The sequence below is a fragment of the Ambystoma mexicanum genome, chromosome 10 (assembly GCF_040938575.1).
Source record: "Ambystoma mexicanum isolate Mex_15411 chromosome 10, UKY_AmexF1_1, whole genome shotgun sequence".
NCBI lineage: Eukaryota > Metazoa > Chordata > Amphibia > Caudata > Ambystomatidae > Ambystoma > Ambystoma mexicanum.
Genome location: NC_090932.1, coordinates 1,510,246,073 through 1,510,268,348, shown reverse-complemented (window position 1 = coordinate 1,510,268,348; position 22,276 = coordinate 1,510,246,073). Strand labels below are relative to the sequence as shown.

The 22,276-nt window shown below is 47.3% G+C and overlaps 1 protein-coding gene across 3 annotated transcripts in view; it reads left to right on the top strand.

Moving 5' to 3' along the window:
• The window catches only part of RILPL1 (Rab interacting lysosomal protein like 1), a 371,426-nt gene that overhangs the window by 236,975 nt on the left and 112,175 nt on the right, over positions 1-22,276 (top strand). For all 3 annotated transcript variants that reach the window (XM_069619682.1, XM_069619681.1, XM_069619680.1), the window contains one exon: positions 11,904-12,076. In XM_069619682.1, coding sequence (XP_069475783.1) covers positions 11,904-12,076 — 173 coding nt within the window. The remainder of the gene's footprint in view (positions 1-11,903; positions 12,077-22,276) is intronic.

The following is a 22,276-nucleotide window of genomic DNA, read 5'->3' as shown; positions in this document are numbered from 1 at the left end:
TATCTGTATTTGAGCCAATATTATTGAATGCAACAACCATATCAATGAACATTGCTTTGTTTGGGTTATTAAAGGAGCCAAAAACTTTCCGTAGTGCTGCATCCTATGCCCACCACCTTGTTTCTCCTATTATTTGGATTGTGCGGAGCTCACGCCACACATCCATCCTTTTGTAGGACTCCGTGAAAAAAATGGCACAGGAGTGTAGCACGCCAAACGAAGACGTGGATTCATTTGATACTTGTGTCCCTTCTACAAGTACAAGATTTAATACATGTGCATAGCACCAGAAATGTATTTGACCAGGGGGATTCCTTACTGAGCCAGGATGTGAGACCATTGTACTGCCCCTGCATATTGGATGCACAATCGGTTGAATTCCCAATGCACTTGCGTAGATCCATAATCTTTAATAACACTCTGCACCAACTCAAACAGCCCCTTTCCAGTAGACAAAGTGCAGTTGGTTACTGCTAGTAGGTGTTCATGTGCAGTGTCAGTAACATATCTAATAATTATAGAGCACTGATCAGTAACACTCACATCTTGGGTTGAGTATATCTGAATGGAAAATATCCCTGCTTCCTTTATTTCTTGACAGATTACCATTTTGATCAGTTTGGAAATGGCTTCAATCACATTCCCAACTGTAGTCTTTGACATGACAGTCACAGAAGCATCCCGTCCTTGCCCAGTTTTCTTTTTGGATTTGGTTTGAATGGCCTCAATATGTTCCTTTAGAGGTCTGTCATCTTTACTTAGGAGCAGAAGGATTTCAAGTAAGTTGCCATGATCCAGCTCTTCATTATCCAGCTCGGACATGGACTCTGATTGCCCACAAAAATTGAGCCCCCTTTTCCCAATGACTTTTACAACGTGAATAACGCGCTCCAATATGACTCTCCTTTTTCTGATTTGCTCACTTCGAGCTAATTTCTGTCGGTGAAGGAGTTAACCGCCTATGTCGACCCCTGAAAAGTTGAACATACATGAATCTGTGCACCTCCGGTGACCTTGGCCTGCCTCATGTTCTGCAGTGTGCTGGTAAATACGCCTCTAGTTTTTCATCCCATTGATGAAAAACCCCTCTCTGCACCTTTAGTAAACACTAAACAAACTGTGCAGAAAAGGGCCTTTTGTATTTCAGAGTAACTTATCCAGTACCGTTTTCCCCCGTCTTTCCTCCAAAAGGCTAAGCTTGCTTTAATGTGTCTGTTTGGGAGGTTGAATTGGATGGTGCTGAGAGAAATAGGAAAGTTGATCTGGTTTTGGGCGTTGAAACAAATAGTCTGCCACCTGTAGATCAGCTTTCCGTGCTCTGTGCTTCACACCCCCATTCCCTGAGTCTTCAGTATGTTGTAAAGCAGATAAAGATTCTTCCGAATGATTAGTACCTGCCACTTCCTCTGGGGGGGAATGATGTCTCAAATTATTTCTGGCAGACTTGTGTCTGACACTTCCAACTTGGGGGAATCTTCAATTGTTTGTGGCAGACTGGTACCACCACCGGCTGCCTCTTACTCGAGATGGGCAGCCTCAATTATTTCTGGCAGACTTGATTCCGACACTTCCTTTCGGGGTTGGGGGGGCACCTTCAATGATTGCTGACATTGTAGTTGTTGCAGCATCTGCCTCTGTTGAGATGTCTCCAATAACTGTAGAGACTCTGGCTTCTAGTCTTCTCACATCTGGAGCTCTTGTTGATGGGTCCAGTGAAGAACCAGATTTAAGACTTGTACCTGAAGAAGATGGCTGGTCACCCGAATCCACTTTTCTCCCAGCAATACCACCACGTGACATTTTGATGGTGTGACCTGTAAACACATCTTCAATGTTTTTGTTTTGCGTATTTCCTCTTCAATTCGCTTTTTTTCTCTTCTTAGTTTTTCTGCTCCTCCCTTTCTTTTTTTTTTAATCCATTTCTCTCCTAAAAAATAAAATTTGCTTAATCGGATTCCTAACTTTATCACAGTAGGTCTAAGTAACCTGGCTGCCAACATCCAAAATATAATTTCATTAAGAGGAAACAAGTACTTGGCAGCATTATCAGATTTGACTGTTCCCCAGCCTCACCATAACCTCCCTCCCAAAAAAGAGAACAATATCCAGCTGGGTCTATAAAATGCTGAGTCTAACAGTAATCCAGTCCCATGGCATGGTAAATGAATTGGATGCATGCATGTTATTTCTCCAGGCCTGCAGTGGCCTGGACGTTGTATTATGGTATGACGTCTCAGAAAAAAGTAGTAGGCAAAAAAGGAAAGCTGCATTGTAATTAACTTATGAAAAACGCCAAGGGTGCATGCAGCAACATACATGTAGCAAGTGAATTCCTGCCGCATTCACACAAATGCACACATTTGAGTAATCATCCTATCCTCCACCCCAGTTTTTGAGAGGAGTATAATCCAGGTTTTCCTTTTGCCCTAGCACACATTGGGTCTGGATGCAATGCAAATTCACAATAACAAAACTTGGCCAGATTGAAAGAGGAGGAATAGGATGGGAGTTCTGCCTGGTCACTGTGCTGCTTATAGGCTAGAATGGAGCGTAGGATGGCCGTACTTCTGGGGGGAGACAACAGGCGTGCATAATAAAGGCTGCCAAAGTGGTTTAAGTGTGCTATACAAGTTATACAGTCACTAGTGGGTGGTTACCCACAGGGATGGGCTCGCCTGGCTGGCTGTTGCCGGTAATTCCGTGCTAAGGCCTGACATGAATGGATACTTGAACAGTGACCTGCCTGCAAAAAGAAACAAGGTAAAGATGACGAAAACCCAATAAACACTGTATATATCATATAAATACAGTCCATGGTTTGTAACAAAGATATGATGTGCTCCGAAGAAGCATCCCCCAATACCTAGGGGCTAAACCATAGTCGGTCACAAAAAAAGGAGTAGAGCATCCAGGCCCATAAAGGTTGTATACAAATTGTCAAATTGAGCTAAAAAACAATAGAGGATGATTTGTGATGTGTTGATGTATTCCTTGTTTCATTTGGAGGATGCAAATTGCTAAAGAATTTCCCGACTGGCGATGTCTGTGCCGCAATAGAGCTTTCCCCCGCTCCTTAGATGAAAGCTGAAACCCCACTTTTATTAGTGTGGTTTACTCTATGCAGACATGTAATTTCTAGGCTATTTCCAGTTAAATATTAATGCGCCAGTCTTTTCGCTGAATTGTTCCCTCTTTCAGAACAGCGGCAGCCTTCTGTCTAATGGCAGTTCTTAATGGCTATTAGCTGGGAAATTGTGATGCGGTGAGTTGTGAATGCAGCAAAGGGCATGTTTATCTGATAAATATTTCAAAGTGAGCGGAATTCTCAATGCTTAATAATGGTCGCACCATAAAGCCTTTCTTTTTTTCTAGATATGGGGCAGCATTCAGTGTCTGTTATGAACGCATTGAGTAGTAAACCAACATTTAGGGCACTTGGAGCTAGAGACAAACCTTTCCTGGAACAAGTGACAGGAGACCCTTACACACCCTCATCACTTGCGCCAGCAAGCAAGCATTGCAGGACATTCACAGCGGAGATGACAATGTGAGCGTTTGTAATGTACACATTCACATCTGCTTTGTGAAAAACATTATACACAGCAACTGTAGCAAATGATGCTGAATGCGGAGGGAAATGCATACTCCTATTAATAAATGTAAGCTTTTCTGTGTGTGTGTGTGTGTGATGTCCAGAACAGTCACCTGGCCGAAAGGTGCACAAACTGGTGGTTTGGAATTGGAAAGGGAAACGCAACTCAAGGATGCAACAGGGACACCTATGTGTATGGGTGGAATGCCAACAAAGGTCTGTTCTGCAGGGCCCGGTCCCAACACTCAAATAAAGGGAAGGCGTATATTAAAAGGAACAGTTTTGTTTTAACATTAAACGACATGGACTCTAACAGGCCAACATTGCTTTACATGTCCCAGTAGCATAATATGATGTAGCATTAGCATACAAATATAACATAGTATACAATACCAAACCTAAGAAAGAATAGCGTTTCACACAGCAAGGTAGAGCATTAGGAACCCACAGTAGCATAGCACAAATATGCAGAAAGAGAGCTGGCCCCAGGAGCATACATACACTGCATGGCAGAGGTCTCTAAATCCTGTAGCCGGTGTCTAGTGCATTATTACGGTAAATGATGCGATTGGTTATTTATAACGCGCTTAATACCCACAGCTTTCTAAGCGCCATGGACCAAGTAGTCCTTGTGCATGGAGCACTGGTGACATCTGAGAGCCACTGTGGTGGCGCCTGGCACCCTGGCATTGGCATAATACAAACAGGTGCACCACACGCCCTGGGGGTGCACAGCGCAGCCCGCAGGCATCAGAGGTATCTGTCTGGGGGCGGCCGGCAGGGCTCCTTAAGCGGGCGCCCACACACCTGGGTGGACTACCGACGACGTCGACCTTGGCAGTGGCAATGGCGCGCTGGCTGCTGGCACTAGTCTGTGGCACATGACTCATCTGTAAGACGCCACGCGCAACAGTGCAGTCTACACACGGTGCTCGGCGGAAACAAACATGATCAGGGCTGATTGAAGGTGACCAGTGGCCCATTTCAAAGGTCTATTTGGACCCCCCTGCCAAGACCCAGGATCAGCCATGGCCGCCTGGTACACATGTGTGCTGTTCGTTTATGCACCACTAATCTCATGCACACTGCTACATGCACAGTAACTTAACTATAAAAAAGCAGTGCAGATGTCAACCTTTTTACTTTTCTCATCTTGATAAAAACAAAGCAGGTTTTTATAAACAAATATATATCCCTTCTTAAAAAAAAACTAAGGGACCCAGGCTGTACAAGGGTTACAAAATGAGCAGCGTCATGCAGCTTAAACGCAGATCTCCACTACAGTCTCTCAACCTGCTGAGCAGCCTCCTATCATGATGCCTGCCTTTTGCACGGATCCCCTGAAGCAAGCTATGTGTCTACAACACAGATTAAGACGCGCAGGAGAAAAGTCATACCAAAAAATGTCAGGATCAGGGAACCTCTGTGGGGGGGCTTGGAATCACAAAGCAGGAGGGTCACTGACTGGATGAGGTAGTCCCATTCTGGGGTCCAGGAAAGAGTGCAAGCAGCCAGCGTCCAGGTAATATTGCCGCTGCAAGCAGCAAAGCTCCAAACGCTCCAATCACATCATTAGTGTATAGGTTACTGTATCCTGTATTCACTGGGAGCAAGGCGCAGAGTAGGTAGGGGCACAACGAAAACGGCAAATGGGGCACAGTCCTATTGCATCACACCTTGCCACGATGCCCCCAATGGAGAATCAGCAGCATGCAGTGAAGAAAGCATGAAGGAGGCGCTAACGACCAGAGCTGTGGGCAATACAGCAAGGAGCTATCGTTTTATTAAGAAAAAGAGGTGCTCCAGACCCGAGCAGAGCAGCTTGGCTGGACATTAACCTGGCGACAAGCGCTGAGGGCCGGGTATCCATCAAATTGGGCATGAATTGAAACCCGGCGTGGAACAGCAATGAGGTAACAAAAAGGAGTGGCTGCAGAATACTCCACAGCTGCAGTTAGTGAGGGCGCCAGCAAAGGCAACCTCAAGCCCTTTATGCATAGTTTTAAACACGTGTGCCTTTATAGTAAAACATGGGGTCAGCGGCTCAGGGCCCCCCTGGGACTCGAGGCACTTTGCAACTGAAAAGAATGAAAGGCCATGATGCCGCACTTGAACATGATCATCATCACCACAGTTTAACAATTGACATGGGGTGATTATACTTAAAGACGTTAAAATAAACACCTGGACTGCCTGTCCTCTCCAATTTCGATAGCACCCCCTAAGACAAATTGTACCTATTAGTGCAAAAGGGGTGTCCAGCAGAGGGAAGTGTCAAGCTAAGTGAATTCCTCGCAATTTGTAACAAATGATTTTTCTTCCACAAATCATTACCTAGTCTCCCTCAGGAAACATGAATGGCTGCCAATGAAGGAGACGTTAATCGTGGACATAATCAAAGGGGGGGAAAGGGCAATGATAGCGTGGTCTGGTTTGCAGGTTCCTAAAAAATGAGGCACGTATTGGAGGAGAGTTGAAATAATGAGCGGGGAGACTGGATCATTTGGTGAGATTTCTGATATTGGAAAGCTGAAGCATATTCCATGCAAAGGCCTCTCCGACCACAGCACCTCCAATGTCGCCCTTTCCATCTCCCTCATCTCGTGCCCCTCGGGTAATGTTCCATGCTTGCACACGGAACGATCAATCTTTCTAATCTTTTCTTTTTACCAGATTTTCACGATGACGCGACTCGCTGACGTCACGTTGACTACTTCGGGCCGGGTCAGGTCACGGTGGGTCTGACACTGTCTGCTGCGGACGGCTGTGTGGCCGGGCTGTGGCTCAGTGGTGGTGCTGCGGAGTGCGGCCGGGGCCCGGGACCGCCGGTGGGTGTGCGGGTCCTCGGCTTGTCTGCTGCTGCTGTGCTGGCACTGGAAGGCTGCCTCGTCGTGGGGTGGCGGGGTCAGGGTGCGGTGGCCGGTGGGTGGCCAAAAAATAATGCCCAGTGAGGAGGGGAGGCCCACTATATCCTCTCAGTCACGTGTCCATGGCAGCAGAGAGTCTGTCGGATCCCCAGGCAGAAGTTGCTTTCAACTTTGCAGGGCAATAAATTTGTTGTTGTTAGTTCCTGCAAAGTTGAAAGGAACTTGTGAACTTAGTTTGCAGCCCCGCCCCCCAGCCCAGGATGCTGCAGACAGTTGCACTAGGCCCGGGCTCGCGTCCGCCGGGCCCAGTGTTCGTATTAACATAGAAACAAACAGTCAGTTCTCATCATCACAAGGAGCACGGCCGGCCCTTGATGTATCATGCAAGATGCATGCTCATCATCCATATAATATGCATCTGCAATTTTTGCAATTTGCAAATCGTCAAAGCAAGTTAACAACTTGTTGTTACCTTGCTTTGATGAATAATTATGCTCCCGCCAGGTCAGGTAACAGTCAGCAGCAGCACCAGCTCAAGGGTCCAGGCCCCAGCCCCTGGGCCATGGGATGGTATGGCTGAGCTGGAAGTGGAACGAATGGAACCAACACCGGAGAGAGAGAGAGATTCCTTTCCGGCGCCCCTAAGACGAGCTGCACACACTGTCATCCATCTCTACAAAATTTCACAGACAAGCAAGTTGCAACATCAACTATTTAATTTAAAAACACTGAAATGGTCCACAAGAGACATGAGTCGCTGCTGCCTCCTGCCTGCTGCAGATATTTTTTTCCTAAACATTTTTTACTGGCAAAGAAAACGGGCCTGGGGTGGCCTCATGAAAACCGGCCCCCCAGGTCCTCAAAGGTCATCGGCCAGTGGCCGATGCCGCCAGTCCAACCCTGCACCCGGTACAGCTGTACCCCTCCTCTGTGCCCATGTGTAAAACCCCCACCCCTGTATAAGCGCTCTGTTATGCATGTCTACAGCTGTAAAGCACTGTTGCTTCTCGAAGCTGGGGTCCGAGCTCAATAAATACCATATTATTATTATTAAGTGTGGCTGGCTGCACCATAACGTTTTTTTTTTTATACCATAGTCCCTTGCTTTTCTCTGACGTGGCCTTTCCCATTTTACGAATCACTCAATTAGTAAGTATTATTGATGCATCAGATGCTTAATGCTTTACATACCCACGTGACTCTGCATCGTTGAACTTACTCACCTACCCACCAACCTGCGAGCACTAGAGCTGCTCCTTAATGCTAGTGACCCGCATACTGTATTTGTGCCTTATGCACAATGTTGGATCTAGTATTTGTGCCATATGCCCAATGTTGAATCTAGTATTTGTGCCATATGCCCAATGTTGAATCTAGGTACCACTGCCCTATCTGCATACTGTATTTGTGCCATATGCCCAATGTTGAATCTAGGTACCACTGCCCTATCTGCATACTGCATCTGTACTGCCCTGCCCTGAATTGAATTGTACGTGATTATATTGCTTCTCGCCCTGCTTTGAACGGCCACGGCATTGAAACGCCATATCACTATATTGCATTTTCCCCTGGTCTGAATTGCCTCCCCACTGTACTGCAGTATCCCTGTGTCCTAACTGCCATACCACCGAATCGCATTATCCCCCTGCTCTATTACTATACTGGGCCACGCTACAGCACACTGAACTTAGCCATTACCCTGAATTCCACTGACCTGCAGCCGGACTGCCATCCTACCCTATCTTTCCTGCCTATACCCCATCTCCTAGATAGCACCCACATTGCTACTCCCACTCTGCTCACACAACGCCAGCGCAGTACTGCAGAAAATGCTAACTATATTACTCATCTTCTGTGCGATGGCCACGCCCGCATCCCCAGATATTCCCATTCAGGATACCGACTCAGGGCCCCCCCCCTCCCTCCCAGCCAGGCACCAGTCTCACCAACGATTCCTACATAACTAGTTACTATTCTGACCCTTCCTGCCCAAGGTATCATCGCAAGTCAGGACCTATAACCCTTGCCTCCCACCCCTGCCCTACCACCGAAAGAAACAACAAACTTCGCGCTAGACTCTCTAAACTATATGAGCCGCCCCGAAGATTCCTGTCTGACTCCAAATGCGAAGCCAAAAGCTCCACCAGAGGCCCTGCCATCCCCACAACCAAGTCCAAACCTATCGCTCATACAAACATCTCCGTAAAAACGGATGTACACTCCTACAAAGGAGCTCTCCTCAATACTAGATCATTGGTCGCACATGCCCTTGATATAGCAGACCTAATTATTAAAGATAAATTAGATTTTATTGCTCTAACTGAAACCTGGCTCCACAATGCAGCAGGCCCGTCTCTAATGTTGGCCATCCCAGATGGCTATACCATATCCAGGCAGGACCGGGTGGGCAACCGGGGCGGTGGCATCGCCATCATATCCAAAGAAAGTTTAGCTCTCAGACTAGCCCGGACCCAAACTCTGCAATCGTGCAAATCCCTCACTGCCAAACTCCCTATAAACAACACCCAATCCCTCACTATCCACCTGATCTACAGACCACCAGGTCCACTCGGGACCTTCGAGGAAGATTTGCATAACCTAATTTCCAACAATGCGAAAACCACCTCACAACTACTGCTACTAGGTGACATTAACCTAGGGTTTAACGACCCAGCAGACCTACATGCCTCTACCATAGCCAATACGATCTCATCACTCGGACTCTCACAAAAAGTTAACCTACCCACCCACCTGAAGGGAAGAACCCTAGACTGGGTTGCTGATGCTAACTGCTCAGCGGTCATCTCCACCACCACACCACTACCTTGGACTGACCACTCGCTGGTCTCATTTAACCTACTGACCTCTAGACCACCTACCACAACCGTGTCACTGGCACCACCCTGCCTCACAAGAAACAAGAAAAATATTTCAGTAGAAAAAATCATCCCAGCCATCCTTCCAACCCTAAACGCATTGCCAGACAATCTAGATCCCAACACAGTAGTTCACAAATATAATAAAATCATGTTAACTACCATGGACAGAATTGCCCCACTCAAACTTCGCACCAGCAAGCCAAAAACCCATTTAAATAAATGGTACACACCTGAACTCAAAGCCCTCCGCCTAAAAAAGCGAAAATGTGAAGCTGATTGGAAACTATGCCCCTCCAGTGAAAAGAAAGCCATCCTTGACACGATTTCTCGTCATTACAAAGCTGAAATCTGCTTAGCTAAACGGAATTCCTATAACATCCGCATTGCCAACTCCAACTCAAGTATGAAGGAGCTCTTCTCCATACTGAAGGAACTTGAGTCACCCATTGCCACACCCGACACCTGCACCAAGGACCAGACTTGGTGCACAGACATCCAACAGGCACTAGCAAATAAAATAAACACCCTACAAAACACAATTCAACTAAAAAAAGACTCCTTAAACCTCACTAACTCTCCTACATCTCCGCCCAATGCCTTACCAAGTACACACACTAACTCATTCACCTTCTCTAAAACCACCACCCTGGAGGTTGAGAAAATCATTCTTTCTCTTAAACCCTCAAACTGTAAAGGCGACATCTGCCCTGCACACATAATCAAGGACGCAGCCAGAGACCTGTCGCCCTTTATCTCCAAACTCATAAACGCCTCTTTTTCCTCAGGCAGTATCCCTTCCAATTTAAAACAATCCTGGGTGCTTCCCCTCCTCAAAAAGCAGACGCTTGATCCTCTCATCCCTACCAACTACCGACCCATCACCACGGTACCCTTCCTACTGAAAATCTTGGACAAAGTGGCCTATGTCCAGATTCAAAAATACTTAGAACTACACAAATTACTAGGCTCCAGACAATCAGGTTTCCGCCCATTACACGGCACGGAAACAGCCCTCATTGATCTGAAAACCCAAATTGATGATCTGAGGGACAAGGGTAAAACAGCACTCCTCCTCCTACTCGACCTCTCCACGGCATTCGACCTCGTCGACCACAAGGTCCTCTGCAGACACCTTGATTCAGCTGCTCATTTCTCCCCAGAAGCTATCAGATGGATTGAATCCTTTCTGAGTGAGAGAACAATGAGTCTTCTCCCCTTCAGCAGCAGCAGACCCCTCTCCTATTACCTGCGGAGTCCCACAGGGCTCATGCATCTCCCCCACACTATACAACATCTTCACCAAACCCCTGTTCGATGATCTGGACCATCTGGGTGTCACCTACACTAACTATGCAGATGACACTCAGATTCTCCTCCCACTTTCAGGGGATCACAGTAAGGACAGAGAGTTGGTGAATAGGGTATATCTCATCATTCAGGCATGGATGGCATCTCATGGTCTATGCCTGAATGATGACAAGACAGAGCTCATCATCTTGGGTACCCCCGCTAATATCAACAAACTAGGCCTTGAATATGCCGAATTTAACATAGATGGTAATTTTATCAAAGTATCCAGGGAAGTAAAAACCCTCGGCTTTTATCTGGATGCCACTATGTCATTCACTAAACAGGTCAACTCACTAGCATCTACCACTGCGTATACTTGCAAATTAATAAGAGCAGGCAGACCATTCCTATCCAATGACAGCTGTATGATCCTGGCAAGAGCACTCATACTAGCTAGGCTCGATTATTGTAATGCCCTTTATAGCGGTGCTAACAAAGCCATTATCCACAGGCTACATATCCTACAAAACAATGCCTTGAGAGCTGCCCTCGGCATCAATAAGAGAGACCATATCTCCACCGCCAGACGCCAACACAAATGGCTCTCCACAGACAACAAAATCAAACTAAACTTGACCTCCCTAACCCATAAAGCCCTCAACAATGCCACCCCTAGTTATCTGATGGACAAGGTAAAGAGAAAGTCTATTCCAACTGTCTGATAATTCCCAGATTCAAACTCTCCACCATTGGTGGCAACAGTTTCCTGGTGAAAGCTGCCACACTTTGGAACTCTTTGCCACACAACCTAAGAGCTGATCAACCATATTTGCACTTTAGAAGGCACCTCATCAGTCACCTGAACTCCAATAACCCCTGTATTTAGTTGCACTTTCTATACCTATGTATAGATATTGATACCCTTTGTTTGCGGCCTTGCCCTCGCCTTAACAGCCCTATACACATCTGTATATTTCTCTCCTGTATAGATATTGATTTTTATGTATGAAGATTTGTATATTTCTTATTCCTGTAATCCTTGAATATTTTTATTTTACTTCAACTGTATATTTCTGTAACATTGTAAGCTTCGAATTATCTTTTTGCCTGCACCCTGTTGCCCCTGGGTAAGGTGCGCCATACAAATAAATAAACAAACAAACAAACCCGTATAACATTACTCGGGGTTGGATCTGTGGCCATGAAAGCAACATTTGACTGATTCAACGCGCTATACTTTACCACTTTAAGAGCATTCTTCATTTTATTTTACAGACTGAATCAAATAGCGATGAATATATTTTCGAATCCGATACATCGAGCATGGACTTGAAAGATCCCAATCGCCCAAGGTTTACCTTGCAAGAGCTTCGTGATGTGTTGCATGAAAGGAACGAACTGAAAGCCAAAGTATTTTTACTACAGGAAGAAGTGGCCTATTACAAGAGGTACTCTAGGGGTCTCGATCACTACATTAGTAGGGGTGATTAGTACTGCATGCATGCTTTATTTTTTATGGAAATGGCACTGCTATTGTTATCCATTGCATGGAATTTGTAGTAAAATGCAATCTGGTGAAAGCATGCGTCAGCATTATTTTTGAAATCCGAAATTGGTGTATATGTTGTTGGGTTTTTAAAAGGACTGGTTTCCCTGTGCAATTGCAAAGTGAAGCCAGTTGCTCATCGGTTGCTATTCAATAATGGTGGCGGTGGATGTACCACAGGTGTTTACTTTGTAGTTGCTCCACTGTGCACGGGGCAGCCTGGCTGCTACCCATTGCATGGTTATTGTAGTAACAGGCAGTAGGGCCATATTGCGCGCCCTAACTCTAACAGTTGGAAGGAGAGGTTATGCCACAACAGTGCAATTTCTTTTTTTTTACACTTAGATATAGGGATGAGATGAAGGGTGGGCAAAGGGTTTTCTACTTTAATATTTGGACACTCGCACACGAAAACAATGCTAGCTGCCTCTGGGCCGTGTGCCTTATATAAATTACAAAATAAAGAAATAATCGTCAAGCGCAACAGCTGTTGCGCGGTGGTGCCAGGTCGAGGATTGGGTTGTTAATCCTTCGCCCAATACAATGGGCTGCTTCTTAGTTTAAAGGTTATAGCCTCAATTAATGTGGCGGTTTATATTGGAAAACGTTAAAGGTGATCACAAATAAGTCGGACGTAATATGTATGCATGCTAATGTTTGTGCTTCAGTTTACCATTTTAAAAACACACTTTATGATTAATCCTTATTTAAAGAGGTGTAACCAGTAGTAAATATTGCATTTGTGTTACTGCCGCTCCAGTTACCCATGAGGCCTCATTGGAGCACTTATCTGTTTTTTGCCTGAGAACATAGTGTTTTCAGTTCGGCGCGCTACTACACAGCCAGCCTTGGGCCGGCACACGCAGCTCCGGGCCCGATCGGATCTTTACTCCAAAGGAAAGAGCTGACCAGACCGCAACATTGAGAGGTGTCCCAATGCTGTGGTGACACCCTTCTGGGATCGATCCTTCACTTCCAGCGATCATAGGAGGCTGGTCCCCCCCCAGGACCACGAGTGGAGTGGAGTGGAGGAGCAAGGCGGAGACGGACCCGATTGCAGTGGTGCAACCATTGACTTTCATTGAGGTGAGCCGGCGGGTGTCGCTCTGCTTTCTGCCTCTGCGATCGACTCACTGCTGATACGACCTTCCGGGAGAAACGGGGTGCCCCGACCCCAGCGACATCAGAGGAGGAGCCCATACAGACGGACCTGCGAGTTGTGCCCTGTGTTGTGTGGGGGTCTAGTGTTTTGGTTGACGTGAGCGCCGTGACTGTCATGACTCTCACGTGCGTGTGTAATAAAAGGGGCTCTGCTGGCGCTGCTAGGGCAGAGCAGCCGAGCCCCAGGAAGTGGCAACTCGTGTCTGTGTTTCTGTGTATGCGGCCTGCCACGTGGACGTGGCCTATTGTGTGCCGCGGCCTGAGTGCCCTCGGAGCCGCGGCTGAGACAACTGAGGGTGACACCCTCGCACCGTGAGTCTTGCACCCGTTGTGACCAGGCGCTGTAGGGTGTTACCCTACGCGAGGTTCGCCGGCTGCTACCCGGCTCGCCTCTCGTGTCGGGTGATCCCGACACCAACGGTGGGCTGCCCCGGAGACTGGTGGCAGCCCACAACACTGGCAACGAGGAAGTCGCTCCGCCTGCTGATTTTCGCGGCAGGTGAGCGCACAAAAGGACCTGCGCACGCGGCAGCAGTCGGCGGCCGTGTGGGGAGAGAAGCGTGGTGGCGGCAGCGTTGCAGGGGGCCCAGGGATCTGCAGGGGTGTTGCCACGCAGTTTGCCTGGTGCCCGCAGCGGCGCTGGCAGGGGTGGCCGCCCTACCTGGAGGGAGCGGTGCAGTCGTTCGCTGGGCCGGTGAGGTGAGGTCTGGACTGCGGCGTGGGCCACGTGGAGGCTTAGGCCCCACAACAAAGGAAGGGGGCGGGGCCTGGAGATTCGGCCCGCAGCGGCGTTCTCCATTGGGGCGGGAAGAGCATCCGCTTTGCCCAGGGCTGCCGGCGGTGAAAACGTCCACTATTAAAGGAAAAAGAAAAGAACCCTAGACCCGTCGAGCCTTGAGGTTCCCCGGGCGGAGGACACACCGGAGGTTGCTCCGGCGGCCAACAGCGAGTCAGGGGTGTGCCTCCAGCGCTAGCCTAGCCCCGGGGACAAAGGCGTGGGGCGTCTGTGAAGAGGAAAGTAGCCCCTGTTGGGTCTCTGGCATATGTGGACCCCGAGGCTGGCCAGGCAACCACAAGAGGGGCGAAGAGACGAAACGCCAACCCCTCCTGCAGGCCACTTTTGCACCGAGGGTAGCGGCTCCACACGGAGTGCTCGTGCGCCCCGGCAGGAACTCTGCATGTGACACCACTGTACCACTGAGGCACAGTCCAGGGAGGGGTACTGCGTGGAGGGGCCTGTATTGGAAACCTTTGCTCCCATACACATTCCAAGGGAGCAGCCACCACGGGAGTAGGTGGACCCCTCGAAAGGACCTCACCACAGGGGGTTAAGATACCTGAAGCCCGGGAACAGCAGGCATACATCTACAGAGGTGACTGTATCCGGTATCCCCAACTGCAGTCAGCATGGCGGATGACGAGGGGATATGTCGGGTTCAGCTGGCACCAATACCCCACTTCGATGTCCTGGGTACGCCTGCAAGTCTGGGACCACGGTGGACAGCCTGGGTGGAAAACCTGGAGCTGTACTTTGAGGCGATGGAAATCAAAGACACAGAAAAACGCCCGATACTCCTGTACTCAGCTGGGCTAGCCGTCCAGAGGCTGTTCAAGACATTAAGGCCCAGAGATCAGTCTTACGATGCGGCCATCGCAGTCCTGAACGAGTACTTCAGACCCATGGTCAACAGGGACTATGAGCGGTTCAGGATGAGGTGTGCGAGGCAGGAGGGGGGGAAAGCCTCGATGCATTCCACGGGAAGCTCCGCGGAATTGCACTCTCCTGTGGCCAGGGGAATTTCGAGGTGGACGAGATCCGGGCGCAGATAATCTATGGCTGCAGCTCCACCAAACTGCGCAAGCAGGTTCTGAGGGACCCAGCGCTGACCCTCGATCGAATATTGGAGCTTGGCCGGGCCCAGGAATTGGCAGAGGTGCGGGCCTCGGTCATGGACTCCCCTAGACACCACCTAAAGATGGAGGTCCCCATGCAGCTAGTGAAGGTTGAGGAGGTGGCGGCGGTCGGCAGGTGGCCAGGAGGAAGAGTGATGAGGCGGGGAGACTGGCCGAGGAGAGACCCCAACGCCACAATATGTCATCAGTGTGGGTGGGATCTTCCACACCAGCAGGACTGCCCGGAGATGGGACAAATATGTGGAAGGTGCGGGAAAGGAGATCACTTTGCACGAGTGTGTCTCGCTCCAGCCGGCATGGCAGGGGCATCAGCGGGGAGTGAGGCGAAGGGGAGAAAGACCCCCAAGGTGGCGGCGGTCCAGGTGGCGGAGAGTCCCCGAGAAGCACTGTATGATATGGGGGAGGAGTACGAAGAGTATATATTCTTTTTGTCCTGCAGCGGTGCCGGGGGCAGTTTGATCCCGAGATTTTCTGAGGTGGACGAGCCCATCATGGGGCCCCGTTGTGAGGACTGGAACACACCTGTTTGTTTTCAAGTATCGAAACTGTTTGAGTTTATTAGCGTTTAGGTGGTGCGCGGACTGGAATGCACCAAATGTTTGTGGTGGGTTTTGTTTGTTTTTGTTTGATTATAATAAAGGAGGGATATTGTGTGGGGGTCTAGTGTTTTGGTTGACGTGAGCGCCGTGACTGTGTCGTGACGCTCACGTGCGTGTGTAATAAAAGGGGCTCTGCCGGCGCTGCTAGGGCAGAGCAGCCGAGCCCCAGGAAGTGGCAACTCGTGTCTGTGTTTGTGTGTGCGGCCTGCCACGTGGACATGGCCTATTGTGTGCCGCGGCCCGAGTGCCCTCGGAGCCGCGGCTGAGACAACTGAGGGTGACACCCTCGCACCGTGAGTCTTGCGCCCGTTGTGACCGGGCGCCGTAGGGTGCTACCCTACGCGAGGTTCGCCGGCTGCTACCCGGCTCGCCTTTCGTTCGTGTCGGGTGATCCCGACACCAACGGTGGGCTGCCCCGGAGACTGGTGGCAGCCCACAACACCCTGGAGCACGGGCGACCTCGCAAACGGCCTCCTGCCTGTCAATGCCAGTGTTTATGGACATAGAGACTCCTCCTCAGTACAGATCGCAGCGCAGGCCCTGAGGAGCACCCATTTTCTCTGGTGCCCCAGACGATATGCGGCTCAACTAGTGCGACGCCCCCCCAACCCTCCTTGAAACACACGGTGGCCTTGCTGCACTCGTCTGAGGGCGATAACTGAGGAAGTGAATCTACAAATGGAAGCAGTAAGGAGGAGGGGGAGAGGACCTGCCTGAGCAAACCACCACTTCCCTTCACGCTCGATCCCCCACAGCGATCCTCCTGAAGGGGCACCTGTTCCGGACGTGCACTCATTATTAGTCTCTCGGGTGATAAACTTTAGAGTGCAAGCCCTGGCCACAGTAATACATGCATTAGACACCGGATGCCTAAAAGGGGTGTACAGTCGCACACCCAACCCATCTCTCGCCCCCAGTTTATGGTGATCAAACGTGGTTGGAAGTGCAAGGCGCGCACACCAACCCCTGCAAACTATATGGAGACCAAAGGGAGAGGCCTGAGAAGAACTCGCAGCTGTTTGGTTATGGTGGACGTATAGAAGGGAGGAGACCAAGAGACCCTAATAAAGCAACCCACAGCACTGGAACGCGCTTAGTCGTTGGGCACACTACTGGAATAATTCTGAAGACATTTTTATTGCATATTAACCCCGCAACCAAGGCCTAGTTATTGTAATGTGATCAACACGGCGCACATGGTGTAAACTTGACGCAAGGGCCAACACGGAAGTCAATGCACAAATAATGAAATCAAAGTGAAGGCAAACAGGCGTTTTCTCTACAGATTGAAGCATCCCCAAACACTGTCCTAGGTCTGACATTTGTGACACAGATATCGGTCTGGAAGCCCGTGCAGACCGCACACTCCTCTGAAGGGTGCGGATAGGCTCCCACGGTTAGGAGGCTGAGCGCGCGACGACCTCCTATGACACGGCAAGCCTGCACCCCACGAATCCACATGGGAGCGAACTAATCATAGGTACAGCAGCAAATACAATTTGAAGCACACTACAAGAGGAGACCCGAGGGTTGGGCCCCTATTTAACAGGGCGTGTGCCCTCCTCAAGGCCAAGCTTCCGTGACCGCCAAGAGACTGAAGCCTTTCATAGGCAGGAGCATTGTTGGTGAATTGTTGAACTCAGAGCATTGATCTCAACTGGGCGAGAGACCTTGAGAGGTTGCCTGGATCCTTCAAAGCGGACGACCTCCAAAAGTGGCGCACACTTAGAAAGGACAGCCATCTCCGTTGGTCCTGACCCCCGTCTACTGCAGAGAAGGTTGGGCCTCCATCTCTGGGGCGTGTGCCCTCTTCTCCATTCGGAGAGTTTAGGAACTCATCTGACCACAACAAGGTCCTGAAGTGCAACATATTGTGGTGAACATGTTCCATTGATGAACTCCAGGTGAGGAACGTATGGACATAAGGGCGAAGCTTGAACTATACACATTTTCTCCACATCGCACTGACACTGCCCCTTCTTCAAGCTCTATCATGGCGACCTCCGGTGCAGAGGCAGCTGCAACCAAGGCCGATGTGGCGGACTTACTGAACGAGATGAAAAGCATGAGAGCCAGACATAGGTGGGGAAAGTCGACATAATAACGCAGAGAATCAACAAAATGGAAGAAAGACTGGAGGATGTTGAGCATAACCAAACCATCCCTTTGCACGCTTGAATCCCAAATGGACCAGAGGATTGCAGATATTGAAGCCAGGGAAGCAGAGTTCCGTTTGTAAATGGATGATTTGGAGAACCAGGAGTGGCGCAATAACATACAGATCTTCGGCATCCCAGAAAGAGAATGGAAAACCGAACAGGACCTGAAGAGGACCCTTCATATGATCATGAGACTCCTGTTTGAAGACGACTCCATCGACGAGCCAAAAATTGACCGCATACATAGAGCTGGGGGAGCTGCAGGTGGACCAAAGACTGTCCTGGCACGGTTCCATAACTATGCCGACAAAGCCAGGTTTCTAGAAAAGGCCAAACACTAACCTAACCAAATCCGAGCCCAGCAAGAAAGTTGAGCTAATAAAAAGTACCAAGGGAAGGAAAGATTGGATAGTATGGTGGAAGATGAAAAATATGCTGATGGCGCTGTATGCAGATGGGCTGTAAGGGTTAGAGAATTATTTTTTTCTTTATTTTTTTGTGCTTTCATTTTTATAAAAGGTAAAACATTACACAAATGATCAACAATACACATGAAAACATATTTACATTGGCACATTTCCACAAACGTTTCCATTAAAACCAATTACAAAATTCCCATGAACTCCTTTTCATTAGTTCCGACCTAATGTAAAATATTCCTAAACATTTCCTAAAAATGTCCTTGTCCTATTCTTTGGTAGATCATACATACCATTTACATTCCTTAAGCAATTAACATTCCTCTAATACAACAATGTTATCAGGATCTGTGTTAAGAAGGAGGAAAAAAGCCTGAATTAGTTTTGTTTTTTTCATTTTCCCCATTTGTATGTATGTATGTATATATATGTATGTATGTATATATATATATATATATATATATATATATATATATATATATATATATATACACAATAAAAAAACTGTTAAAGGGACGTTATGGTTAAGTTGGACTAATAAAAACCTATGAAATTCAAAGAAAAAACTTTGTTAAACTGACTTTATGGTTCCAAGTAAAACCGAAAACCCCCTGAAATTCGCCAGTTATGGTAAACTAAGCAACCATAACTCGCGCCACCACCATGCACTGCTAAGACTAACACCCAAGACATCAAAGATGACATCACAAATGTCATTGATGACATCACATATCTGTGCACTTGTTTTTGTTCCTTGACAGATATAGGCCAGGTGGTTTTGTTCACTGGCAGTAAGAATAATGCAATTTAAAAAGGTGCTATATATCTAGACGTTAACCTTGTCATATGTTTCTTTAAGTACTTTCCTTAGGGTTTGGTCTCAGCTCATGGTGCACATATATGGGGAAATGAGCAAGCCTCAAACACACAATTCATTTGTATACATGCAGATAAACATTAATGTCATTAACATTTTCTGATGATGCAGTTTCTTTCTTCCTTATTTTAGTTTCCCTGTATGTGCCTCTGATTTGTATGCATTGTGGTGCTTCATTTGTATTGTTTGTACCAGCACAAGTGCTGTCAGTCTTGAATTGTTAGCTAGTTATTACATGTTTAACATTACTCAAAACTCTAAGGGAGCATTCGTTATTGTACTATCCAAAATTACAATATTATAAATAGTGTACTTCTATGGGGCATGCTGCAGTCATTGCCTATGTTTATATATTATTAGGTTTCTGTATTAACAACAACACTCAAATACAATATTAGATGAGTACATTCTTTAATAGATTAAGTAGTTCATGATAGGTCTCCCGATCACTCCTGACATCTTGTTATCAACAATATAAACACAACTCCTTGTAGAGACTGTTCATCAAAAAGTATTTCATGTGTGATGTCATCAGTGATGTCATCAATGACATTTCTGATGTCACTTTTGATGTCCTGGGTGTTAGTCTTAGCAGTGCACGGTGGTGGCGCGAGTTACGGTTGCTTAGCTTACCATAACTGGCGAATTTCAGGGGTTTTTTGGTTTTACTTGGAACCATAACGTCAGTTTAACAAAGTTTTTTTCATTGAATTTCAAAGGTTTTTAGTAGTGCAACTTAACCATAACGTACCTTTAACCAAGTTTTTTCATTGAATTTCATAGGTTTTTACCAGTGCATGCGATTTTCCTACAACTTACTAATATCATACCTACCCAATATAGCAATATTTGTGTCCAATTTCCAAAGTTTCACCTTAACACTCTGCCTTTTCCCACCATCTGGAATAATTTGTAACACGTCTATACACTTCTTGCAACTATTTCAACTAGTTTTGCATCCGTAGACTTCTACGAACATCTGACTTCATAGCAGACCTTCCGGACAGTGCCACATGACATACGCTGACGCGCAGCATGACGAGTCTGAGAACCCGTCCGCACTTCACGATAAGATCTCTGCTTGGCGGACAGTTCAGAACTGCATTTTCTACTGATCTAGGAACTTCCAACTTCAAAATTTCCCTTGCACAGCTCCAACACATATTCCTACTCATTATCAATTAACAATCTAGTTCACAGTACATAATTTTAGCAAAACTGCTATTTATCTTAAAATGGCATCAGCTAATGCCATCCCTCCTCCCCAAGAGCCACCACCACTACTGTAATCAAGGAGCATGAGAAACAGTGCCTCCTTTCCCTCCCCACATTTCGTTCTCAGCTCTCCTGCCAAAAACAATACATCCAAAAACAACAAACGACATATTCCTTTAGGAACCACCTTACACAGTTAAAAAATAGAGCTAAAAAAAAATGTATGGACTCCATCTACTTTATATTTCTCAGTAAAGTACATAGACTAAGATTTTCCAACATTTCCATTTGCATTTTGTGTTATGCTAATGGAAATATTGTGGCGTTCATCCTCTGTTCCAGGGACTGGAACGGTGGATACCGGCCCAGCAGCCCAAGTTATCAGCCCAAGCGAAGCGAGGGTGGATAACAAGGTCTCTGGACCATCATCCCCCCATTCCAGCCCCTGAAATGGGGGATGAAGGCCATTAGCACCCTAGGTTCCCAAAGCGGGAACCCGGGGTGCTAAAAAATAGGGTTTTTCGGTGTAGGAAGGGCCAGTGTAGGATGGAAAATCCTTTTCCATGATGGCCACCATGGAAAGGGAAGGTGAGGGTTCCATAGAGAGCCCCTCTTCGCTTTCCATAATAGCCTGCAGAAGGCAAAAAGAGAACCCTATGACCATATTACCACAAGCACATTTTTCTTCCCTTTCAAATCTGTGCTAATTTCGAATAACTTTACCACAAAGCCAGTCCCAGGTGGACATGGCCACTTTAATTCTATGTTTTGTCCCTTGTGGTCATGGCCAGTAGCTAGATTGTCCGGATCATGACCTTATTCCAAGATCCGGACAATCTGGCCACTGCCCATGGCCACAGGCTACCCCTCAGTCACTAAAGGTATACCGCTATTTTTTGTAGCTACATCATGACACTTTTCAAATAATAAAACACTGGCACATTTGCAAAACCATGCTTGTAGGTCCTTGCCAATGCTCCTTACGCAAGTTTGCTGGAAATCCACCCATGTTTTTATTTTTTCAAAAGTGTCAAATGTATGCACATACAATCGTCATATAACCTAGCCCCCACTTGACAAAATCCATTCAGCCTTTACGAAAACATTTAAATCTAGATCTATAATCTTTTTGCAAACCTTTGTGTGGATTTATCAAATGGCACCACATTTATAAACCTTTACAATATTTTGGGACCCCGCTCTAATTTTGCTCCCTCTTGACAGAATCCCACCAAACTTCGCAAAAACCTGTATATCTTGATCGATTATCAGTTTGCCAAATGAAGTGTAGATTCATCAAATGGCACCATTTATAAGCCTTAAATTATTTTGGGACCCCCCCTCTAATTTTGCCCCCTCATGACAGAATACTCACTTATGCATACTCACTCAGAATCAGCCCAGGAATATACATACAAAATTTCATGCAGTTCCATTAAGTGGCACCAAAGTTATAAGCCATCCAAGAACTGCATTTCATCAACCCTGTAATGCTAAGGTGTTCATGAACTTTCACAGGACTGTTCGCGAACATCAGGACTGTTCGCGAACATCAGGACTGTTCGCAGACTTTTGCGTCAAAAAACACACATTTTTTTTTTTGCTTCTTGCAGCCATATCCCATCCTCATCACCCCTCGCCTCCCCAGAGATTATTTGATAAGTTTGACAGGTGGAATGCTGTGTTTTTTCATGTTTTTACCGCGATGTCTGCGGACAGTGGCGAAGTCCGCGAATCCAAGATGGCAGGCGTTTCCAA